Source organism: Sorex araneus, chromosome 1 (assembly GCF_027595985.1).
Source record: "Sorex araneus isolate mSorAra2 chromosome 1, mSorAra2.pri, whole genome shotgun sequence".
Taxonomy (NCBI): Eukaryota; Metazoa; Chordata; class Mammalia; order Eulipotyphla; family Soricidae; genus Sorex; species Sorex araneus.
Genome location: NC_073302.1, coordinates 439,748,645 through 439,763,624, shown reverse-complemented (window position 1 = coordinate 439,763,624; position 14,980 = coordinate 439,748,645). Strand labels below are relative to the sequence as shown.

Here is a 14,980-nt window from a genome sequence, read left to right as displayed (position 1 = left end):
ACTCCAATACCACACCCACCACAAGAGTGCTCACGACCCTCCACAGATGTCCCAATGGTCCCTCCCATCCACCCCTTTTCTCCTGCACCTCTAGACACATAAACATACACAGTAAGGGAGCAACAAAAGACCAAAGGCAACAGCACTGAAGAGTTCGTCCACAAAACTCTTGCTTGCAAGTGCATTGGCTCTCTTTTCTCCTCTCTGAGGTCACTTACCCCTGATATTTTTGTGTTACCTCCTTACTTATCACAAACATTTTAATCCTGCTTCTTGTCATCTTCCTTGCTTTGTTTACCTGATCTTAATATCATGTTTTCAGCATATTTTCTCCCCTCACCTAACAAGCGATATCTTTAGCCTACTTCTCCCTCTGGGAGAAACTGGCAATCTTCTGAGAGTTTCCTGCCCACAGGGGACAGTCTTGCAAGCTTCCTATGGTGTATTCATATGCAAAATTCAGTAACAAGCTGGATCTCATTCCCCTGACCCTGAAGAGCCCCCAGTGCAACATCATTAGGAGGGTCAGTTGAGATAGACTTCTAAGATCTCAGGGAAAGGACGAAATGAGATGTTACTGAGCCCGCCCAAGAAATCGGTGATTAAGGGGATATTGTGATTGTGTGATTGTGACCTAACAAGCAAATAGAAGATGTTCTTTCTGGATACTTTGCTGGAGTATGAGTTAGCTCCATGACATAACACTGTCATGTCACACTTTTCCCTGTGTCCTTATGTTGTTGCAAGAATTAGACCCATTCCATGATTATACACAGAAATGTTTAATCTTCAGAGCATCTTCAATACACATTATCTGAAGATCCACCAGTACCAAATTAATCACATAGGAACATTAACATAATCAACAAATATTTCCTCACATCCCTGAAAACCTGTATGATAGGTCATAGAGAAACATAGAACAAAAATTTTTAAGTATTTTCTAATAAAGATCATAAATCAATTAACAAAAATATTATGAGCATGAAATATAAGTGCCATCAAATCCATGCATGGATGGGCACTGCTTTAAAAGTCTGTAGAGTGTTTTACCATGTCAATGAAGTGAAGTTATGTAAGCCGATTTTTTCATTGGTCACAGTAATGTTTAATACCTGTTGGAAACCAAAGGACAAGTATTAGACATCTTGTGATTGAAATTTCCCATGCTCAAGCAAATTCAGTACTTGCAATTAGTCCCTACAACACAGTAAGTCTTTCATTATTCATTGACAAGCTGACAGACTCCTTGAGTTTTCAGGTGAGGAGGGTGTTTCTTAACTTCTTACAGCACAAAGATTGCTAAAGTGAAAGAGAAAGGACATTCCTCAATAACATGTAACTGAAGAGTCAACTTGGAAAGCGTGTTCTCACTTCCTTCCTCAGAGCCCTCCTTCTTTCTTCTCCTATTTCCCTTTTATTCCTGGATGATTGCCCAACAAGAGTCCAGTATTTCATCTTTTTTTCTAGCTAAGTATTTTCAATAAAGTTTTATCATGTATCCAGGAGTTAGCTGGTGTGTCAGTCCAGAGTTTGTCGGTGACAAGTTGGACAAAGTCGAATAGAAGCCCTTGGAAAAATTAGGGAAGTTGGTTGACAAGAACCACAAAAATGAGGAAAGAAATGAAAAATACAAAAAAAATTAAAAATTTTATTTCAGAACTTTATATCAAGTAGGAGTAAGGGGAAAAAATAAGCAAGCAGTAAGCACTCAAGAAAAGATCCCCGTTATCATGAGCAAAAATCTTGGAACGTTTAAATCCCACAGTTCAAACATTTTGCATGTTTTATCATTTGTAAGATCAGAAAGTGTCTTGCAATCAATAGTTTAACAATTACTGTAAGTTAAGCAACACTCATGACCATTGTTAATGCCCAGTATGCAAGAACTTCATTGCTACTACTGGTTAGTATAAATGAATAGCTGGATAACAAACTACAGAAGCATTAGCGCTATTGTCCCGTTGTTCATCAATTTGCTCCAGTGGGCACCAATAACATCTCACTGTGAGACCTGTTGTTACTGTTGTTGGCATATTGAATACGCCAGGGGTAGCTGTGTGGGTGGAATACTCTCGGTAGCTCTCGCAGAGGGACAGAGGAATCAAGCCTGGGTTGGCCGCAAGCAAGGCAAACCCCCTACCCACTGTGCTATTGCGGTAGTCTGCTATAACTAAAGACAAAATAAAAATCTGAAAGACAAGAAAGAAGGCCACCTAGGTCCAGGTCCCAGTGAGTCTGCCTTGGCGGCCAAAACGGGTGTCACAGCAGCCTTGGCTGCTCCTCGGAAAATCCCCGAGGTTTTCCAGTCTCAGTGACCCCCTCTCATAACCACACACGGTAGAGACATGTAGTTCAGAAGCCAAGGCAGGATTCGGTTGCTGGCCCTGGCCAAGTTAGCGTGGCGCACAGCTGGGATGCAAGCCACAGGTCCCTGAGCACCGCGGGGGCGGTCCTGGAGGATCCCTCAGCACCATGCCCGGCACCCCAGCCTCTAACAGTCCAGTCCAGTGGGACGAGAATCCCAAGGGCCGGCTACCAGGCCCCCTGAGCACTGCTTGTGAGGCCCTCAAAGTTACAATGAAGATCCTTGGGAGAAAAGTGCTCCCAGAGTGCGCACTAGGGTTGGGGGCTGTCCTGGCGGCTCCAGGAAAAACAACACCGTCACCCCCTTTCATGGACGACACAGTGAGTCCAGAGGGGAGAAGAGCCAGACCCACCAACTTGGGTTTCTTGTGGGCCTCAGGCCACACCTTAGTCTTAGCTGCCTGACCCTCAGGATGTTCCTGGAAGTCAGGCGGTGATGGTTGAGCAGAGCGTATGAGGGACTGGAGCGATACAGAGCGGGGAGGGCGCTTGCCTTGCACGCGGCCGACCCGTGTTTAATCCCTGGAATCCCATATGGTCCCCTGAGCACCACCAGGAGAAACCCCTGAGCATCGCTGGGTGTGACCCAGAAAGCAACAGAAAATAGAAAAGAAAGGAAGCAGATGAGATGCTGCATCGCAGAATCTAATGATATCTAATTAGAATTATATCTAAAATAACGCAGAGGCATTATTATGAATAATATTTATGAATATTATTCATAATTATGAATCCTAGCTGTTGGTGAGATCAAAATCCAGAGATAACAGAAGAAATTTTTTTGTGAAATAATGTATCATGAGGGCCATAAGAAATAGTACAATGGGTAAGGTAATCGATTTGAGTGCAGCTGACCTGGGTTCGATCCCTGGCATCCCATATGATTCCCTGAGCACCACCAGGAGTGATTCCTGAGTGCAGAGCCAGGAGTAACTCCTGAGCACAGCTGGGGGTGGACCAAAAATGGTGTATCATGAGTCTGATTTTCAGAGAAATCTTACCCAATTCATGCCATATATTTTGCTTAAATGATAACACTGCTAGTTTATTTCTTTTAAAAAGTAGTCAGCTACTTTACTACAGCAAAGTAGTCAGCTACAAAGTCAACAGACAATAATACGTCACATTTCTATATGCAAATAATGAACTAGAAGATAAATATATCAAAAGATATACTCCATTCAAAGGAGTGCCCCGAATAGCAAGTAACAAGGAGTCAACAGAGAAATGAATGAAAATATCTGCACCATGATAAGTACAAGCCACTTGACATAAAATAAGATCTTAGGAAATGGAAAAATATTCCATGTTAATAGATTGGAATAATAAATGTTATCAGAATGATCATTCTGCCTAAATTATTATATATTTCACACAATCCTCATCCAAATTCAGATGACATTCTTCAATGAATAACAAGTCTCACAATAGAGACATTACTAGTGCCCACTAGAGCAAATCAATGAGCAACGGGATGACAGTGATACAGTGAGTGACAGTGAATAACAAAATCTGTATTGAATCAGAAATCACTCCTAATTATCAAATGCAAAATAAAAATTAATAGATTGGGAAGTATCTCATTAGTTAACTTGAAACTATAATATAAATATATGGTGATCAAAACAGCATGGTACTAGAATAAGGAGAGACTCTCTGACCAGTGGGTTAGAATATAATACATAAAATATCTCACAGATCTGTGGTCAATTAATTTCTACAAAGGAGCTGAGTGAATGAACTAAAGATAGATCCTTCAACAAATAGGGTTGGGAAAACTGAATAGTCACATGTTAAAAAAAATTAAGCTGGCTCTCTCTATTATACCTTACATAAGAGTCAACTTAAGGTGGTTCAAGGACCATAAGATCCATAAGTAGACTGTGGAAAACATGAGAGAACACACGAAGAGTTGGACCTCAAAGGTGTTTTCAATAATATGATTCCATTGGCAAAAGCAACAGAAACAAAAATAAATAAATATGCTACATCAAATTAAAGAGTTTCTGCATAGCAAAAGAAACCTGGGCTAAACCTCAAGGACACCAAACTAAATGGAAAAAAAATATTTGAATGCAGCACATCATGTAAGGGTTTAGCAGCAAATCATGTAAAGGCTTACTGTCCAAGATATATAAGAGCTATCAAAGACTAACAACAACAAAATCCAAAAACTCTATTAAAAAATGCAGAGAAAAAATGAACAGATAGTTTTCTGAAAAAGACAAACAAGTAGCCAATAGGCACATGAAAAAGTGCTCATCATCACAAATCATTAGGGAAATCCAAATCAAGACAATGATGAGATTGTGAGATTGGCACATAACAAAAAATACTGAGAACAATCTGTTGAGGAGGATGTGGTGAAAAAGGAACTCTCTGAACCACTGGTGGAAATGTTGCCTGGTTTAACTAACCCTTACAGAAAACAGTATGGAGATTTCTAGGAAAAATGAGATGAGAGTTGCCATATGACCCAAAATTTTTGCTTTTTGGTATCTATTTCAGAAAACAAAAATATTTGCTGAAAAGAGCATGCATACCACTACCCACTGCAATACTTGGCACAATAGCTAAGATATAGAATCAACCTAGGTGTCCAATGAGTGACAAGTATATATTGAAGTTGTGCTGTATATATAATGGAATACAATGGAATACTATACAGCTGCAAGAATGAAACCATGCAATACACCACAGCTTGGGTGAAACTGGAGGCTACCATACTAAACAAAGTGAGTCAGAAAGAGAAAGACAAATGCTGGATGTTCTCACTTATCTGTAGTATATAGAATAGCAGGATAGGGAATGACAGGTTTCAAAGGGGAGCTACCTAGATTACCCTGTTCCCTCAATTATAGAACTGAGAATGATAAGGAAGGATAGAAACTGAAGGGGGAAGTAAAAGAGGCAGAAAGGAGCCAACAAGGCTAGGAGGCAGGGGCAGTTTTAAGATGAAGCAGTTTATCTCAAATTACTGAGAACAAGTTGTCCTCAGTAAGTATCTGAACCACAGAACAACAACAACAAAATGAATGAATGAGATCTAAACTACAACCATGAAACTTGAAAGTGTGCCCGTTAATGAGCCAGGCTGGGGGTGTGAAGGAGATTGGGGACATTGGTAGAGGAAAGTTAATAATGGGCTTGTTGTTGGAAAATTCATGCTTGAAATTCAATTATATGTAACTTTGAGAATCACAGTGCTTCAATAAAAATTATTTTTTAAAAAGAAATTAACCTTAAAAAACAATAGTACATAAAATAATTAAAAAATCAATATGTCACTGTCACTGTATCACTGTCATTCCATTGCTCATCAATTTGCTCGAGTAGGTGCCAGTAATGTCTCCATTTGTCCCTGTCACGTTCAGGGGAATGAGACCCAATACTGTTTTTGGCTTATCGAATATAGTATCAATAAAATAAAATTAATAAAAAATCAACATAATAAAAAAATAAGCTAAAATACAGAAATTTTGAAAAAGATAAACTATTCCTTGCATTTCTTCACATTCAATGGTTACCTTGTCTATATTATAAGGGAATCAGATAGAAGTTGTACAACTAGCTCAGGGCTCGGAAATACCATTGAACTTTTCAGTGGTCACAAACCTTTGTTGTAGGGTTGTAGTTTGTTTGGGGACGTATATCGCGTGTAGTAATCCCATTGGTCACGGCCATGATGGCTTGGACTGGGGGGGAGACATTGTCCACTCCCCAGATCTCAATATATCCCAACTTCAGAGGGTTTGAGTTGATGTTGCCGGAAACTGTGCTATGTGTCATCCTCTTCTGTCAATAGGAGATAAAAGAAATTTGAGGAGGTAAAAATAGAAAAAGCTTTCAACTTTTCCTTTTTCTGTTTTCAGTGTCAGAGATTAAACCCAAGGCTACAGACATGAAAATCCTATCTATGCTCTAATGCTGAGCAATATCCCCGATACTTCCCAACCTCTTTTTAGGCATTTATAAATGTAGATGATTTACAGTGTAGGTATTTACAATGTCAGAGTTATCTTCTAACGCTCTTGAATAGTGCCCTTTAAGGCTATGATTTTGATATTCTATCCCTTGTTGCCAATCCTCTAACTTTGTATTGGCTGAGGGTCTGATGAATACCTGGCATTTCCCTGAATTCCAAGGAGGCAAAGAGTCTCAGTATCAGAAATTCTACATGTGAAGAAGTCACAAAATGTGCAGGTCATTCCACAGCAATATAGGACTATGAGTCACGTACTATAGGAGCAGTCTGTGCAGGTGTGACATAAGTAACCAGTGAAGCATTGGTTAATCACAGAAACTTCCCTAGGTTCAAACTAAATCTCCATCTTAAGTTTTGAGGAAGTGAATAATGCATATTAAAACGTAATGAAGGAACTGTAGGTGGTACCTTACGCCCTTCAGATTCTCACAGCATCAAGTACCACCTAGAATCCCGGTGCCATGCAGAGCCCCATGACACTGGCAGAACTCCATTATCCCTTGGTTTATCAGCCACACTTACATTGCTGACAGTGAAGCTTGCCAGGTAATAACTGCCTTTTCCAATGGTATCTGCAAACAACAAAATAATAGTCGTCTGGAGTTATACTCTAAAATTCTATCACCTACTTGTTGGTAGAGAAAGTAGACATGATTTTGGTTCATTTTCTGTGCCATTTTTATTCTCTACAGAGTTTCTTCTTGTGAGAGTAGTTTGATCTGTAAAGAACAAGTTCAGTCCAGGACCAAGATCAAAGAATGTGTGGTATGCTCTGACAAGAAAGCAGCTGTTCTTTTTCAACCTTGCGGACACATGTGTGCTTGTGAGAACTGTGCTAGCCTGATGACAAAGTGTGTGCAGTGTTGCACAGTAGTTGAGCAGAGAGTGCCTTTCATTATGTGTTGTGGAGGGAAAAGTTCAGAAGATGTTGGTGATGATATCTCAAGTGGGAATATTCCAGTATTGCAAAAGGACAAGGATAATACCAATGTCAATGCAGATATGCAGAAGTTGCAAAAACAGTTACAAGACATTAAAGAACAGACAACGTGCTCTGTGTGTTTGGATTGTCTATAAAATATGATTTTCCTCTGTGGCCACGGAATGTGTCAGCTCTGTGGAGACTGAATGAATGAATGTCCTATTTGTTGCAAGGCTATTGAACAAAGTATTCTTTTGTATTAACTAGAAAATTCATTTGTGTTTTGTTAGCTGAAGTATTTGCTTATGAACTCTTTGTAAGCTTTAAGTTAGAGAGCCTAATGAATTAGTCTTTTGTAGTAGTTTCTTTTAGACCATAAATATACCAGAACAAAATTCCTTCATAAAACAATATTTTAAAGTCATGTTTTTTTTAATTTGATGCATAATGGTTGCATAATTCATGCACGTTTGGCTTCTAAGGCAGAGCATGTTTAAGGATCTCCTGGGTTCCTTTTGTTTTTAATTGTGTATGTTTTTTTCAATAGTTTATATATTTGTAGATTTCAAAGGGTGCACTTCTTTGGACATTGTTTTTCAATTATGAGTTTACATAGTTGAAAAGTCATGCATCAAAAGAAAGAGGCAAGTCGAACCATTATGTCACATATTAAATGATGAAATTAGAGCAAAAGTTCTACATATCTAAGAGAATATTGAAGAGAGATTTCTCTTTATAACATTAAATGTTAAATATCTAAATGATTGTTTTCCAAAATCCTAGAATAAATGAAAGCATAGATTCAGAGTTACAAGCAGAGCCTGGCAAGCTACCCGTGGCATATTCAACATGCCGAAAACAGTAGCAATAGGTCTCATTCCCCTAACCCTGAAAGAGCCTCCAATCATTGGGAAAGACAAGTGAGGAGAGGCTGCTAAAATCTCAGGGCTAAGAGGAATAGAGACGTTACTGGTACCCACTAGAGTAAATCAATGAACAACGGGATGATAATGATGACAGTGAGAGTGGTCAGACTTTCCCCAGCCTCTGTACCAAATGTTTGCAATAAGTGCGTAAGATGCAGCTGTGTTGCAGAATCACCTCATGGCATGGACTCAACTATTAATTCTTTAATTAATTTAGAATTAAACTGAATTCTTTTCTTTCTTGTGGTCTACCACTATCAAAAGCTCCCCTGTCACCTCAGAATTTACAGACTCCTTCTGCTAGAGCACACACATGTGCACACACAGAGTGCACATCACAAACACCAAAGCTGATGTCTTGCTTGGTTTAACTTGAGAAGTATTTAGGCAATTTTCAAATTCAATCTTCAAAGAACAAACAACAGTTCTCCTTCTCTCTTGTGCTTCATTTGTGCCACAGGTTCAGGGAAATAAGAAACTCCATTAAAAGTTCCCTAAACAGAAACTTATTTCAGACTTTTCCATGCTACCTTCTACACTTTGCACCACCCATTTCCCCATGTGGCACTCCCCTTTCTCACTTAATTTGATTATGTGCAATCTAAAGGACAACAGGTATCCTCTAGAGCTTTGTTTTCTAAAACAAAGGTGGTAATCCTCTCTGGGGTCACATAATTGAATTTGGGTTTGCTAAAACTTTGGCAATAGCAAAAATTTTCTGAACACCAATAACCAAAAATAAATTCCAAGTCAAACATGTCATGAACCATAGATATTTGGGGAAGCACTTACCTGTGGTATATTTCTGGGCTGAAAAAGGGTCATGAGACCAAAGTACAGACAGAACCCACAGAATGGGAGAGAACTTTTGCCGAGTACCCATCTGATAAAGGATTAATATCCAGGATATACAAGACACTAGTAGAACTATGCCAAAAAAAAAAAATTCCAACCCCATCAAAAAATGGGGAGAAGAAATGAACAGAAGTTTCCTCAAAAAAGAAATACAAATGACCAAAAGGCACATGAAAAAATGCTCCACATCGCTAGTCATCAGGGAGATGCAAATCAAAACAACAATGAGATATCATTTCACACCACAGAGAATGGCGCAGATTCAAAAGAACAAAAGCAACCAGTGCTGGCATGGATGTAGGATAAAAGGGACGCTCTTTCACTGTTGGTGGAAATGCCGACTGGTCCAGCCTTTTTGGAAAACAATATGGACAGTCCTTCAAAAACTAGAAATTGAGCTTCTATATGACCCCACAATACCACTTCTGGGAATATATCACAAGGGTGCAAAAAAGCACAGTAGAAATGACATCTGCACCTATATGTTCATTGCAGCACTGTTCACAATAGCCAAAACCTGGAAACAACCTAAGTGCCCGAGAACAGACAACCAGTTAAATAAACCTTGTTACATCTACACAATGGAATACTATGCAGCTGTAAGGAGAGATGAAGTCATGAAATTTGCTTAGATAGACATGGAGCATATCATGCTAAGTGAAATGAGTCAGAAAGAGAGGGACAGATATAGAAGGACTGCACTCATTTATGGAGTATAAAAGAACATAACATGAGATTTACACCCAAGGATAGTAGATACAAGGGCCAAGAAGATTGATCCATAGCTTGAAGCTTGCCTCACAAAGGGCAGTGGGGTGGAGGCTGGGAGGAGAAGGCAGCTGGAATAGAGAAGGAATCACTAAAAAATTGATGATTGGAGGAATCGTTCAGGATGGGAGATGTGCGCTGTAAGTAGATAAAGGAGCAAGTTTGATAAACTCTCAGTCTCTGCATTGCAAACCAAAAAGACCCAAAGTAGAGAGTATGGGGAGTATTGTCTGCTATGCAGGCAGTGGGAGGGTGGGAAAGTAGGAGTATACTGGGGACATGGGTGGTGGGGAATGTGCACTGGTGGAGTGATGGGTGTTAATCATTGTGTGATTGTAACTCAAACATGAAGGCTTGTAACTATATCTCACAGTGACTCAATAAAAAAAGAAGAAAAAGGGTCAAGATAAAACTAAAAAATTAACAAGTGTTACAGTGCTACACTGTCATCCCCTTGTTCATTGATTTGCTCAAGTGGGCACCAATAACATCTCCATTATGAGACTTGTTGTTACTGTTTTGGGCATATCGAATATGCCACAGGTAGCTTGCCAGATTCTGCCATGCAAAATTAATTAACATGAAATAAAATTGAGAATTTAGGTCCCAGATAAATTAGCTACATTTAAAGTTTCATTACACACCTATGCCTAATGGTTACTTTATTTGTCAAGAGAGATCTAGAACATTCCCATCATTGTTAGAAGTTCTATTTGGCAGCACTTGCCTGAAAACAGCTGGCAGTGCTTGAGTCATCTACCTAAAAGTTTGTGAATTGCTTCAGGTTTAAAAACACTCACATAAGTGAGAGAAGCACTGTTTTCTTTACTATCACAGTGAAACATGTCTTTAGGAAACATGTCCTTCAGCAGAAAGCATACAGGAAAATATCTCAACGGCCAAAAAAGAGATTATCCCTACAGCTTCCATTCTGCTTACACAGCAAATTTGGTCATTCGGAGTTAAGATTTATTAATTCACAGAAATCATGTACAGTATGTATCGAACACTTAGAAGCAATATATGGGGGCTGGAGTGATAACACAGTTTAGGGCATTTGCCTTGCACACAGCTGACCCGGGTTCGATTCCCAGCATCCCATAGATCCACTGAGCACTGCCAGGGGTAATTCCTGAGTGACCCCTGTGCATCGTCGGGTATGACCCAAAAAGAAAAGAAAAGAAAAGAAGTAGTATATGGTTATTCTCTATCTAAAAATACTAAGTAAGAGTAACCTTAGAAAGGGAACAGGCAGGACTATACAATGCTAAGGAACTTTGCCTCTGAGACGGACATGCATCAGAGCAGCCATTACTCACCATTGGTTTTCCCATCATCCCAGAAGAACTTGCCTTCAGCAGACCCTGTATCATTCAAGGCAACCTTGAAGCCCATGAACTTTTGACGACTGCAGGGAGACAGTAGAGAAAAATTAGAATAAAACAAAGTCACAGCAACAAGCCCAGTTTTTTCATGAAAGCAAAGAAAAGTGCTTTGGGGTGTGAAGACTGCTATGCAGATTCAAGAGAGTAGGTATTTGCTTCTGGTTCTTGTCTCCATTAGTTATGGGACTTCATGTCTGAAATGAGCTAATTAATCAATCAACAGATCAATGGTGATTTTTTTCCTCTAAGGCAATGCAGGGCTAGAGCAATAGCACAGTCATAGGGCGTTCGCCCTTCACGTGGCCAACCCGTGTTTGATTCCTCCGCCCCTCTCGGAGAGCCGGGTAAGCTACCGAGAGTATCAAGCCCACATGGCAGAGCCTGGCAAGCTACCCGTGGTGTATTGGATATGCCAAAAGCAGTGACAATAAGTCTCTCAATGAGAGACGTTACTGGTGCCCCCTCGACAAATTGATGAGCAACGGGATGACAGTGACAGTGACAAGGCAATGCAAGCCTACAGAAATGAATAGTAACTCTTTGGGTTTCTTCCCTTCTCCAATTGTGAGGAAAATTCTGATATTGAGATTCTTCTTTGTTTGTGCCCTAATTTCTTAAACATGCATGCTATAAGTTCTTTTTCTAAATAACCTAAGTTGTTTCATTTTTTTGTTTATTTTGTTGGCTTTTGCCTACACCCAGAGGTGCTTAGGGCTTACTCCTGGCTCTGTGCTCAGACAGCACTCCTTGCAAGATTTGAGGGACCATATGTGGTGCCAGAGAGAGAATCCAGGTCAACCACTTGCAGGGCAAGAACCCTATTCACTGTACTGTCACACTGGCCCTTAAGTTATTCCACTTTTAACTGAATTTTTATACTCCACTGACAGGTTTCACAAATTTCAGTGTATAGTTAAAATTAGCACTGTATCACTGTCATCCCATTATTCATCGATTTGCTCGAGCAGGCACCAGTAACGTCTCCATTGTGAGACTTGTTACTGTCTTTGGCATATTGACTACACTACGGGTAGCTTGCGAGGCTCTGCCGTGTGGGCAGGATACTTTTGGTAGCTTGCTGGGCTCTCCGAGAGGGATGGAGAAATCGAACCCGGGTCGGCCATGTGCAAGACAAACGCACTACCCACTGTACTATTGCAATTATTAGTTAAAGTTACCAAAACTTACCAACTGTGAGATTCTGAGTTCATCATTTAACCTCTTGTAGCCTCTTTGTTCATCAGCGAAATATGAATAATTATTTTATTAAAATAGCAAACACTACTTTCTACTGTTGGTCTGGACCAAAGTTAACCCACAGGTGTGAAAGGATTGAAAACCACTGGTTGAAATCATAGACTTTATTTTCATAATTTTATTAAGAAAAAGTAATTTGCAAATAGAACCTTCATTTTTAGTACAGTTTTAAAAAAAGAGCAAGCATTCTTCTGACTCGGTACTATTATTATTTCAGAGACTTAGCTCTAGAATTTTTTTTTTAGGTCTAGAAATTTAAAAGAGATCCCAGCCTCAGGCATAAGTTGTGATGAAGTTTGCACATTTTTTATAATAGCTTTCTTAGTAAAGATTCCATTAAGATCCAAGGTTTTCCAAAACAAGCATAAATCCACATTGTCCCTGTATACTTTTTCAAATGCATATAAGAAATTCTAACTATTCTCTTATCTACATATATCTGATATATTTGTTAATAATAATGAACTATGGAGGAGGGATTATTAACACTTGATGATGAACATGGGGTTGGAACATTGATTTTGAAAAGCTGTGAAATTGTATTCCTAAAATAAAATGTTCTTTTAAAAACACAATGGTACCTTAATTGAAAAAAAATTAACACTTAGGAAAACCAATTGAGTCGTGGAGATAGTATAGGGATTAAGGCACTTTCCTTTCATCCTTCTAAGCCTGGTTCAATGCCAATAGCACATATGTTCCCTAGAGCATCACTAGGGGTTATGCCTGAGTGCTGAGCTAGGAATAGCCCTGAATATTGTCAGGTGTTGCCCAAAACACCACCATTCCCGCCCAGAAGAAAATCCATAATCACGTGTCAAAAAATTATCAAATAAGCAAAACAAGCAAAATGCTTAAAGCCCTTTGGAGCCTGAGGGTAAAGTTTTCAGAAGACTGGGTTTTAACATGATCTGAGCTTAGCGACATGCAATAGGGACACCTGGTCAGTCACTCACCTGAGGTGTGTGTTTTGTGCAGGCTCTTGCCAGGGCAGAATGTAGCCTCCACGGACATGCAGATTAATGTGGTTGAGAGGGGCTGGCAAGTTCTTCATTACACCCCTTGCTTGAATGTCCTCACCCTGCAGACCAGAGGGAAAGAGATGATGAAGGTAAGAATGTGCCTCTCTGAACCGGAAATCCCCATGCATCTTGTCACTCTACAGAACTTGCTGCCCTTCCTGACCTTTCACACTCCCTCAACTACACTCTTCACACTTACCCAGCTGCTCCACAAACTGCTGCTCTGTCCAGCACCAGGTCAGGATCCCTTCTCACAGGAGAAGGGGTTATTCACTTTTGATTGCTCTGATATACACCCCTGAAGGCATTTTTTCCTTCTCTTTCACCTTGATTCATCTTTCTTCCTCAATTTCCACTCCTACTGACTAAAGTAACACCTGACACATACTTGACAGGAAGGCCTTAGTGCGTGGTCTTGTTTTACAAATCTTTATCTTCAACTCACTCTGTCTTCCTTAAAATTCAATATTTTTTTAGTAAGCCACACCCAGCTATGCTTGGGACGTCCACCTGGTGCCAGTCTCAGGGATCACTTCTGGAAGTGCTCAGGAGACCATATGTGATGCTAGGGTCAAACTCAGATCAGTAGTATGCAAGGCAGGTGAAGTGCTTTATCAGCTATACTTGGTCTTCAGCCCCAAGCTATAATATCATTCTTCCCATAACAGGAATTAGTGGTCTCTGACTCTCAATGCATAAAAATTCCAAAAAAACCATTCTTCCACATTTTCTCAAATTTCTCAACTTGAGCACTATGGAAATCTCTCTGTGAGATAATCCTGTTTGTGACAAAATCCTATGGGGACTGTCCAGTGCTTTGAGAATGCTTACTATTGTTCCTCCAGCAGATGCAGTAGCATCTTCCACACCCACTGCATTGTGACCAGCTGATTTGTCTCCATTTATTTCCAGTGTTCCTTGATAGGCAAAATTCCCCCACTTAGAGACTTATATTTCATAACTAAGGAGTAACTTTACCATAATACAGCTTCACTTTTGATTCCTGTTTATCTAGACACCAATGTCTACAGTCCACAGGATTAATAAATCCCAGTCCCAGAGTTCTGAGTTTCTTCAGTTTTCTTTTTTGGTAGCATGAAGAATTGCATTATATGATTTCTAAGGAAATTTCACTCTGAAATCTTAGACATTTCCCCCTGTTGATTTTCAAGTGAAACTAGAAATATGGAAAGCTAGGAAGTTATTTTTTTTGCCAAATTCTTTATTTCTCTAAATTCCACTACATATTGTGGCTCAATACAATGATTTTAAATTTTTTAATTATTTAATTTCCAGAATCTAAGAAGTCACAAATATGTTTACTTTCCTTCAAATATTTTATGATCAAACAATTTCAATAATCTCTGCTAAATATATATAAATATATGCCTATAAGGTTATCATATAAATAACACTCTAAAACAAGCAATAGCAAACATAGAAAATAATAACCTAAAAAGCCCAGTATAGTGAATTTTTCATTAACTGCATAG

At 39.4% G+C, this 14,980-nt stretch overlaps 1 protein-coding gene across 1 annotated transcript in view; it reads right to left on the bottom strand.

Annotated features, from left to right (window-relative positions):
- Window positions 1-14,980, bottom strand: part of LOC101544608 (maltase-glucoamylase) — a 244,248-nt gene that overhangs the window by 110,949 nt on the left and 118,319 nt on the right. Inside the window, exon 45 of the mRNA XM_055129619.1 lies at window positions 13,422-13,546. Within this exon, the coding sequence (XP_054985594.1) occupies window positions 13,422-13,546 (125 nt within the window). The remainder of the gene's footprint in view (window positions 1-13,421; window positions 13,547-14,980) is intronic.